At 43.1% G+C, this 11,376-nt stretch overlaps 1 protein-coding gene across 2 annotated transcripts in view; it reads left to right on the top strand.

Annotated features, from left to right (window-relative positions):
* EFNA3 (ephrin A3) overlaps positions 1-2,924 on the top strand; it is a 43,171-nt gene extending 40,247 nt beyond the window's left edge. For both annotated transcript variants that reach the window (XM_070766200.1, XM_070766199.1), the window contains one exon: positions 1,460-2,924. In XM_070766200.1, the coding sequence (XP_070622301.1) occupies positions 1,460-1,581 (122 nt within the window). In that variant the 3' untranslated portion in view covers positions 1,582-2,924. The remainder of the gene's footprint in view (positions 1-1,459) is intronic.
* Positions 2,925-11,376: the final 8,452 nt, after the last annotated feature.

The raw sequence follows: 11,376 nt of genomic DNA on the forward strand, positions 1-11,376 counted from the left end.
ATCCAACAGAGTTGGAAGGGACTTTGGAGATCTTCTAGTCTGACCTCCACTGCCCCAGAAGGAGACCCTGCCCTATTTCAGATCAATGGTTGCCCAACTTCTGCTTAAAAACCCTCTGGCGTTGAACCAACCTACAACCTTCTTTTAGAAACATAGAAGACTGACGGCAGAAAAAGACCTCCTGGTCCATCTAGTCTGCCCTTATACTATTTCCTGTATTTTATCTTGGGACAGATCTATGTTTATCCCAGGCATGTTTAAATTCAGTCACTGTGGATTTACCAACCATGCCTGCTGGAAGTTTGTTCCAAGCATCTACTCCTCTTTCAGTCTGAAAAACTACAAAGTGTGCGAAATGTAGCCGTGCGAGCAGTCTTGGGCCTTCCAAGATATGCCCATGTTTCGTCAGCATTCCGCGGACTGCATTGGCTGCCGATTGGTTTTCCGAACACAGTTCAAAATGTTGGTTATGATCTACAAAGCCCTACATGGTATCGGACCAGATTACCTACTCGATCGCCTTCTGCCGCAGGAATCCCAGCATCCGGTTAAGTCCCACAGAGTCGGCCTTCTCTGGGTCCTGTCAACCAGACAATGTCGCTTGGCGGGACCTAGGGGAAGAGCCTTCTCTGTGGGGGTTCCATCCCTCTGGAATCAGCTCCCCTCGGAGACTCGTACTGCTTCCACTCTCCTCGCCTTTCGTAAATAAATATTAAATAAATGAATAACCATTCAATCAACAAACAGACTATATATTCATCGGCCAGGGGGGAGAATCTAATAACCCCAAACTTGGCGGCATAGGTGAGTCTTTAGACTTTTGCGGAAGGCGAAGAAGGTGGGAGCAGTATGAATCTCCAAGGGGAGCTGATTCCAGAGTGCCGGGCCCCCCACAGAGAAGGCTCTTCCCCTAGGCCCCACCAAGCAACATTGTTTAGTCGACAGAACCTGGAGAAGGCCGACTCTGTGGGACCTCACCGGTCACTGGGATTCATGTGGCAGGAGGCGGTCCCGTAAATAATCTGGTCCCATGCCACGTATGGCTTTCTAGGTCATAACTGAATCGTTTTTTAATCGTTTCATTCAGCGGCCACGTTTTTTGGTCAAAATCCTCGTCACTCTTTGCTCGTCCTGGATTGACCTTTCTTTTATCCTTATTGTTACTGGCCAGGGTTCTGTCGAAATTCACCGTAGCTTTTGTATGGGTCGAATTGTCTCATGGAAAGTTGTTCCACCATGACTTGGCCATAGTGAATTGTCCGTCCGTCCCCCTTCCTTCCGCTCGAGGGCTGTCGCACCCTCGCAGCGGTCGCTTGTCCTCCGTCGAGAAACAGCGTTTTGAGCAGGATTGACTGGGGGAAGAGGGCCTGCCCTGCACTTCCACCTCTGATTTGTCCTCCCCCCGACCGCTTTTTAATCCTCTCTCCCTTTCTCTTCCCCTCCCTCCCCACAAATATAGATGATTTTAATCCGGAGATGCCCAAACTGGAGAAGAGCATCAGCGGGACGAGTCCGAAGTGGGAACATTTGCCTTTAGCTCTGGTCGTGGCTTTCTTCCTTATGATTCTCCTGGCCTCCTAGCTGTGTGGATTGAGAGGGGGAGGGGGCCCAGCAGTAGCCCCCTCCCCACAAGGGCCTGGTCTCCTCCTTGAGGTCTCCTTGGCTATTGGTTGGCAGAAGGAGAGAGAAACGAACAAACATATATTCGCCGCGAAGAAATTTCAGAGGGAGACGCAATTGACACAGCGGGGTGGGGAAGGGGCGACAGAAGAGAACAGCGAGATTTTGTGGGTATCAGGTCTCCTCCGTCCGGATAATGTGATCCCCGCTTCGGCGTCTTCTCCGCTTTCCGCCGTACGCCTGCTTTTAAAGGCAGGATCCAGAATTCAAGACAAATAATAATAATAATAATTGGAGGTCTTCTTTTCTTTCCCCCACCCCCCCTTTTTTTTAAAAAAAAAAATATCATTCTGCTATTTCTGAGCGCGACGACTTTGTATCGCCGTCGTCCTATCCCTATCGTTCTCTTGTCTCACCCGTACGAGCAAGCGGACAAACTTATCCGTACGATCGTAAGGATTCGGGGAGGGGTCAAGACAACGGACCATTTGTTAACCCTCCCGGCCGTTTTGGGGGTAAAAGTTGGAGGGGGCGGTCAGGGAGGGTGGGGGGAATGACGACCCCGTTTGAGAGAGGGGCGTCGCGCCCCATGGAGCTTCCAATGTCCCGAAGTTTTGGGGAGTCCACGGCGCCTCCGCGCATCTCGAACTCGACGGACACCCATTATTTTTGGGGGACGGGGGGAGGGGGATCCTGTACATATCTCGTGTGTGTTGTGTACAGAGAGAGACACCCTTATTATCTTGTGTCTATAGATTATATGAAATTGTTCTCGTAGGGGGAGGCGGTTGGCGTGGGGCAGGCGCCGGCCTGCCTATTTAAGCCAGAGTCATTTTTTTTTTCATTTTTTGGGGGGGTTGGGCGCGGGAGGGTGGGGGACAGCTCTTTCTGTCTGTCTTCTGTGAAGACCAAACCTATGCAAGCGGCACAGTCACTTTTTTTTTCTTTCGGGGTGGGTGGGGGGGTGTTTAAGGGGGGTTGGAGAGGGTCAACGGTAAAAGGGCCGGCCAAATCCATGCGGTTAAGCGAAGATTACGGTGACATAAACGACGATACGGGGCAAAACAAAATGAAAAAAAAAAAAGACAAATAAGATTTGTGTGTAAAGTGTGTTGGTTGGTTTTAACGATTTATTATTTTTTGGTTTTTGTTTTCTTCTTTGGGGTTTGGGGTTTTGGTTTTTATTTTATTTTATTTTATTTTTTGGGTTTCTTCCCCCCTAAAGAACTTTGGCTTGTGGTTTTCATATACTTCCTCTTAGTCTATTAAAAAAATTTAAATAAAAGGCGAACAAAAGAAAAAAACTTGCTTGTTTTCACTGATGAATGTCTCATTTTCTCCTTCCTCCTCTTCTCCCTCTTTTTCTCCTTTTTGTTTCCTTCCCCTCTTCCTCTTTTCTTCCCTTGCTTGTTCCTCTTCCTCCTTCACTTCTTCCTCCCATTCTTCTCTTTCATTCCTTCTCCTTTTTTCCTCCTCCTTCTTCCCCTTCCCTTCTTTCTTTCCTTCCCCTTCTTCTATTCTTCCTTTTCTACCTCTTTTCCCATCTTTCTTTCCTTCTGAGTGGGAAAATGTGGAGAAAGGTAGGGTTTTTTTTCATTGATGAATATCTCATTCACTTCTTCCCAATTCCCTCCTCTTTTCTTCCCCTTCTTCTCATTCCTCGTCCTCCTCCCCTTCTACTTCTCTCTCTTATTTTATCCTTTCTCCTTCTACTCTTTCCTCTTCCTCTCTTTTCTCCTCCGTTTCTGGTTCCTTTTCTCTTTCTCCTTTTCCTTTCTCCTTTCCTTCTTCCTCTTTTCTTCCCCTTCTTCTTGTTCCTTCTCCACTTCTTCCTCCCATTCCTCTTCCTTCTTTCATTCTTTTCCCTTTCTTTTCTTTCCTCTTCCTCTCTTTCCTCCTCCTTTCGTGATTCCTTCTCTCTCTTTCTCCTCCTTTCCTTCTTCCTGTTCTCGTTCCCATTCCTCCCATTCCTCTCCCTTCTTTCATCTTTTCCCGTTCTTCTTTCCTCTCCCTCCTCCTCCTTTTCCGGTTCCTTTCTCTCTCTCTCTCTTTCTCTTCTTCCTTTCTTCCTCTTTTCTTCCCCTTCTTGTTCCTCCTTCACTTCCTCCTCCCACTCCTCTCTCTTCTTTCATCCTTTTCCCCTTCTCTTTCTTCTTCCTCTCCATCCTCCTCCTTTCATAGTTCCTTCTCTCTTTTTTTCTCCGTTTCCTTTCTCCTTTCCTTCTTTCTCTTTTCTTTCCATACTTCTCATTCCTCCTCCACTTCCTCCTCCCACTCCTCTCTCTTCTTTCATCCTTTTCCCCTTCTCTTTCTTCTTCCTCTCCATCCTCCTCCTTTCATAGTTCCTTCTCTCTTTTTTTCTCCGTTTCCTTTCTCCTTTCCTTTCTCTTTTCTTTCCATACTTCTCATTCCTCCTTCACTTCTTCCTCCTACTCCTCTCTCCTCTTTCATCCTTTCCCCTTCCTTCTCCCACTCCTCCTCTCCTCTCTGGAGCCCTGGAAAGAACAAAGCTCCTTCCAAAGTCCAATTTCTCCGGCCCTGAGTCGCTAAATCTTCCATATTAGGCAAAGAAACACAAGCCTTTCGCCAAGTAGGTTGGTCACCTCGGAGTCTGCCCCGTGTGAATTATTCCACTCCGACCAGGCACGTTCAATCCGGATTCGTTTCGGTCCAGAGTTCGCAGGATGAAGGCAAAGTTGCTTTTCATCTCCTTTTAACTGGATGGAAAAAGAACGCCATTAAGCTCGTTGTAATCCGATTATAATCCCGCGCGCTGAATAAATTTGCTTCTTTTTTTTTTTTTTTGGCAACAACAAAGTACAAGGCTGGCTTGGTAGCGAGGATTTTTTTATATATATAATAATTTTTTTATTATTTTTCTCCACATGTATACCTTAATTCTTAAGAAAATAACTACTATTTAATAGTACATGAACCAATATCTTAATTTCTAAGTATTGATATAATGCAGTATTATGTTCATTTGTCTATACAATCTTAATAAATAATAATAATAATAATATAATAATAATAATAATAATAATATTTATTTAATAATGCCCTTTTAACAAAGGGCATGACAGCAAGCCATATACAACTACCAAAGACAGACAGTAGGCAAAACACACACTTAAAAAGAAGACATCTGATAAAACCACAAAACCTGTTAAAACCATTCCCAGCCTCTCCAATGTCTTCCCCTGTTGCTGATCCCCCAGAATTAAGGATGTTTCAATCTGCTGAATCAAAATCCCTTGCGGAAGCAGAGAAAATTCTCCTCTATCCAAAGCTCTAAGGCAAGACTGTTCCACAGATATGGGGCCACATCTTGAAAGGCCCTGCAATTTTGATGTTGCTGTACGTGCGTGTGGGACAGTCAACCGACCTTTCCCTACCAAACGTCAAGTCCCTCGATGGTGTATACCAGGATAAGTAGGTCACCAATTAATGTGGTGTGTTTGAGCGCAGAGCCTTAAATACCATTACTAATAGTTTAAATTGGGTCCTGGCTCAAATTGGCAACCAAATGTAGAAATCTATGTGAGGTCAACACATGGGGAGGTTTAGAACCACCCAAACAACACTATTTTGAGCCAGGGATAATGGGCATAGTGAACAAAATGTCAATCCTGCCAATAAGCTATTACAATAGTCTAAATGTGTATGTTACAAGGGCTAATATACTAATGCTTAATGTAGTATTTTATTTTCTTCTGTCAAGGCACTCGTACGACAAATTCCATGATCGATTGGATATCTGCAGGGTGTGTTCCAAAAGTAATGCAATTAAATTTCCCGCGCCGCTCCTATGGGTCAGAGTGGGACTGAAGCACTTGGAGTAGGTTGGAGGGGGGACGCTAAGCTTTGCCACGAAACCGTTCTCAGTGCTCTCCAAGCTGTGGAAGTGGCAGGACGTCAGTTATTGTAAACCTCTGCACGCCGACCGTGTCACGAAAAAAAACTTTGAATTTTTGAACTTCTGCAACGTAGAGAAATTGAACCAGGTTATTTGGACAACGTCATCACTGGGGATGCAACCTGGGTTTTGGAATACGATCCAGAAACAAAAGGCCAAAGCTCTGAGTGGCACACTGACCAGTCCCCCAAGCCCCCAAAAGGCAAGAATGAGCCAATCAAAAGTGAAAACAATGCTCATTGTCTATCGACAGTAAAGGAGTGGTCCATAAGGAGTTTATTCCTCAAGGAGAGGCAGTTAACGCTGCCTACCACGTGGATGTGCTGGATTAAGGCAGCCCTAAAAGGAACTGTTTTTCGCCAATAGAAGAGATCCGATCAGTCGTGATGAAGACCTTGCGAGAGGTCCCCGAAGACGCCTTCCAGGGCGCATACCGGTCACGGCAGAGTCACTGGAAAAAGTGTGTAGAGGCCCAAGGACAGTACTTTGAAGAATTTTAAGTGTTTGTGCAAATCTGTGCAATCAATTACTTTTTTAAAACCCTGCATGCCGCCCCTGTGCAAAGATTTATAATATTCTGAATCTTCCATGAGAAGCAACGTGAGCAAATGTGATTTGACTGAAAGAGGAGTAGATGCTTGGAACAAACTTCCAGCAGACGTGGTTGGTAAATCCACAGCAACTGGATTTAAACATGCCTGGGAAAAACATAGATCCATCCTGAGATAAAATACAGGAAATAGTATAAGGGCAGACTAGATGGACCAGGAGGTCTTTTTCTGCCGTCAGTCTTCTATGTTTCTTTTATGTACAATGAGAGCATAGGCACCAAGACAAATTCCTCTCTCAGTTCGGATAGCTGTTTCTGTTGTTAGCAAAACTTCAAAAGGTCCTTCCCAAACAGATTGTAGTTTTTGTTCCTTCAAGGCTTTAACCAGGACCCAATCACCACTCCTTATATTATGCAGTTGGACCTTAAATGAGAAAAACACTGCGACATTCCTTGTATATGTTGTCTTAGAAACACATCCTTTAATTGTATTCTAGGCATCCCCACACTCCCTGTATACGGTATTCCAAGCATAGATCCATCCTAAGATAAAATACAGGAGGATAAAATAGAGGTAGTCCTCAAATTACAACCATAATTGGGCCCAAAATTTATGTTGCTGAGACATTTGTTAAGTGAGTTTTGTCTCATTTTATGATGCTTCTTGGCACAATTGTTAAGTGGATCGTTGCCATTTTGCCCTTGTTTATCCTTCCATCTCTAATGGTTCATCTTTTAATTTCAACTTTTAATTTTCATCGTCGACCGGTTCGTTTCCGCACAAATCCATCCCGGGTAGTTTCCCCATCTGCTCGGGGCGACAGACAGCTGGATGAGGTTTTCGTTTGCTTGGGTTGCGACCCGGCTGGAAACCCCAGTTCCTGACAAATTCTACGACACAACACAACACGTCCACCTTTATTCCCCATGACTCACAGACAGTCTGGAATGGCTCATCTGTAACCTTTTGCACCAACATTGTTAAACGGAGGAGAACGGGAATGCGGGGGCTATTTTGTAGCTGCCCCTCACCTACCCTTTGTAAAACTGTCATATCTCCAGGGCATTTTGCTGGCTGACGCAATTTATATCCCCAAGTCCTCGCTGGGTTTCCTTTCCCTCATCCAGAGGCTGCCTTGGAAGGATTCTTTGGGCTGTACAACCCCCTTGGACAGTAGGACGTTTAACCTGTGAGAGAGATTCTTCCCCCTCGACGCATGGCGAGCAGCTGACTCAGATTTATGACCATTCACGGTGTCGCGTGGTCTTCTTTTGTGACCTTCTGGCCAGCCAAGCTCATGGGGAAACCAGATACAGTAGTACCTCTACCTAAGAAGGCCTCTACTCATGAACCTTTCTAGATAAGAACCGGGGTTCAAGATTTTTTTTTTGCCTCTTCTCAAGAACCATTTTCCACTTACAAACCCGAGCCTCCGAAACTTTAACCAGAAAAGGCAGGGAGAAGCCTCTGTGGGGCCTCTCTAGGAATCTCCTGGGAGGAAACAGGGCCGGAAAAGGCAGGGAGAAGCCTCCGTGGGGCCTTTGGGAATCTCCTGGGAGGAAACAGGGGTGGAAAAGGTGGGGAGAAGCATCCGTGGGGCCTCTCTAGGAATCTCCTGGGAGGAAACAGGGCTGGGAAAGGCGGGGAGAAGCCTCCGTGGGCATAAAATGAGACATCACTCACTTAACATCAATTTTAAAGGCTCCAATAAGAATTCTTTATTGGATGCCTGAGGGATTTGTCTCCAGCGCTCGACGTGCATGCAGAAATGCGTTGTAAGTTGAGAACAAGCTATAAAATAGAAACAGAAAATTGAGGGCAGAAAAAGACCTCCTGGTCCATCTAGTCTGCCCTTATATTATTTCCTGTATTTTATCTGAGGATGGATCTATGTTTGTCCCAGACATGTTTACATTCAGTTGCTGTGGATTTACCAACCACGTCTGCTGGAAGTTTGTTCCAAGCATCTGCTCCTCTTTCCGTCAAATAATATTTTCTAACGTGGCTTCTGATCTTTCCCCCAACCGACCTCAGATCGTGCCCCCTTGTTCTTGGGTTCACTTTCCTATTCAAAACACTTCCCTCCTGAACCTTATTTAAACATTTAACATATTTAAATGTTTCGATCGTGTCCCCCCTTTTCCTTCTGTCCTCCAGACTCTACAGATGGAGTTCATGAAGTCTTTCCTGATACGTTTTATGCTTAAGACCTTCCACCATTCTTGTAGCCCGACTTTGGACCCGTTGTATTTTATCAACCTCTTTTTGTAGGTGAGGTCTCCAGAACTGGACACAGTATTATTTCAACTGGGGTCTCACCAGCGCTCTATATAAGGGGATCACAATCTCCCTCTTCCTGCTTGTTATACCTCTAGCTATGCAGCCAAGCATCCTACTTGCTTTCCCTACCGCCCGACCACACTGCTCACCCATTTGGAGACTGTCAGAAATCACTACCCCTAAACCCTTCTCTTCTGAAGTTTTTGCTAACACAGAACTGCCAATGCAATACTCAGATTGAGGATTCCTTCTCCCCAAAGTGCATTATTTTACATTTGGAAACATTAAACTGCAGTTTCCATTGCTTTGACCACTTATCTCTTCTGAAGTTTTTGCTAACACAGAATAAGGAATAAAGGGATGGATTGGAAAAAAAATGAGGAGCAAAGCAGACCCCTGGTCATTTTTAAAACTGGCTCGAGTTTATTCCAGGGCTGGTTTTATCCTTTGAACGGACGTGCGCTTTGACCCGTTGTGGAAGCTGCAACTCAATACATCATGCGCTGTTTTCTCCCCTTGAGCTCATTTACACCTCATTGTAAAATGGTACAAAGGTGTAAACTGAGCGTGCTTCCTTGAGAGGTTGCATGTGACTGTTTACAAGAGGGTGCCCAGGTGCCAACCTCACCTTTGCCTCGGCATCCTTGCCAACGGTCAAGCCTGACGTAATCCCTCTCGCTTTTCCACCGCTTGCAAAAATTTCCCACGTAGCTCCTGTTCTCTCTTCTAACAAACAAGTCCTCAACTTGCGCCCAATTCCGCAGAACTGCCGTCACTAAGCAAGGCATCGTTCGACAAATCGCGGCCAATTTTTTTAACCACCTTTAAGGGATGACAAGGTTGTTATTTTTTTAAAAGGAGGGTGGTTTTTCCCCCCAAGGTGGTTAAGGAAATTATTGCCGGCATTAAGCGAATCCGTCGTTAAATAAATCTAGCTCCCCCCCCCCTGGCCCTGACTTAAAAGTCCACAAATGATGATCAGGAATATTGCAGAAGTAACACAATGGTGGCCAAAGTATCCTATTTGGGATTTTGTCACCGTCATAAAAGCAAGGACTATTGTAAGTTGCTTTTTGTTTTTAAAGAGTTGTTTGAACGCTTGTTAAACACACGGGTGCAAGTCGAAGGTTGTCTCTGTTCACAACCTGGAGAGTGCCAAGCGGCCTGCGCATGATGGCTTAAACCTGGTTTATTTCTCCCGTGGCTAAAAACAACGAAAAACCACATCTGTGTCCCTCGTTTTAATGAATTAACGGGGAAATAGGAATTTGTACCATCCGTTCATTAAGGTTTTCTTTCTTCCAGCTACCCAGAAAGTTTATTCCGACAACACCCCTGCGAGGTAGCTGAGGCTACAATGCAGCGGCTGGGGGAGGCAGAATTCGAACCTGGCTCTCGGCCACCCAACATGGGATTTTTTCCCCCACGGTTCTTTAAAACCCTTTCTACGCCAACAATTTTCGGCGAGAATCTTTGTGGTGCTTTTTGGACTTTTCTGATTATTATTATTTTTTTGGTTTCATCGCTTCTTGGTGCCCTTTCCTCAGCTGCCAACAAAAAAATTGGTGAATTTTCCAGATATCATTGAATGGAGCTTCCAAAAAGCACTTTTTGTTTAAAAAAAAAACCCAGGGAATTCACGCCACACGTCCCTAACTGAACAGTGGCTTTTAAAACAAACAAACAGACACACACACACTAATTTTCTTTTTAAAAAGCCTTTTCATGCCTGGTTAATTATCACACGTGGCCACGTGGCCTATTTTTTTCCCCCTTTCCCTCTCCATGCGAGACGTGTCAAAAATCTTGAAACTTGTAACCTGAGTCATAAATTGCGTTATCGCCTTTTATTTTAGTTTTTTAACGCAAGGTCACGCAACCCTAAGATTTCCACACGGCAAATGTTTGCGCAAATGTCAGCCTTAAACAGAACCTCCCCTGTTTGTAAAGGCTATCCCTGTATATTGGGTGTAATTTTTTTTTATTTTCTCCACCATAAAATGAAACAATATATAGTTATAAACACAACGACGATGCTTAAAATCAATCGCATATAAAGTTTTCTTACTACTCACGCAATGGAGGCTCTTATCTCTCCTCATCTAATAATTTCTATTAATTTTGTACAACACTGTCAATTCTTAGAAGTCTAAATAAAGATTCTTTTTCTCCATCTTACTATAAAAAGTTACATTACACCAATGCAAACATGAATAAAATCTCTTCGATCTAAATTTTAATATTGTATCATATAGAAAATAAAAAATCTCTCTATATATATCTTTAATAAAAGAAACTATTCATAATTTATGACATACTTCATAAGTATAATAATAATGATAACAATAACAACAATAATATTTATATTATAATATATTATTATTATTATATTTATATTATATTGTTATTATTATTATTATTATGTTAATGCAACACAGCAAACGAGATCACTACGCTCGATTTCGCATTTCATCACCAGGATTTCGTATTTCATCACCAAAATTATATACATATACATATACAGTATATATATATATATATATATATATATATATATATATATATATATATGTTTTTCTTATGTCGGATCACCCTGGTATATTTTTTAAGGAACGTCACAGCTCCTTTTTTTGCCTCTAGGCCCAACCCGGGCCACTGCAAGGTAGTAATATATTTATAGCCGACAAACTATATTTTGTATGTGTTAAATGTTTTTTTAGCTGAAAAAACATTTAACACATAAAAAAAACATTTAACACACACACATATATATATATATATATATATATATATATATATATATATATATATATATATATTTAATAAAAGAAACTATTCATAATATATCACATACTTCATAAGTATAATAATAATAATAATAATAATAGTTGTTGTTGTTATTATTATTATTATTATTATTATTATTAAATCCAGAATTTTTCCCTGCAGCTGGTCCGTTTTTCAACAACTTTGCATGTCACTAGCAAGAACCCCTTTGCAAAAAAAAAT

This window comes from Erythrolamprus reginae, chromosome 13, assembly GCF_031021105.1.
Source record: "Erythrolamprus reginae isolate rEryReg1 chromosome 13, rEryReg1.hap1, whole genome shotgun sequence".
NCBI classification, from domain to species: domain Eukaryota; kingdom Metazoa; phylum Chordata; class Lepidosauria; order Squamata; family Dipsadidae; genus Erythrolamprus; species Erythrolamprus reginae.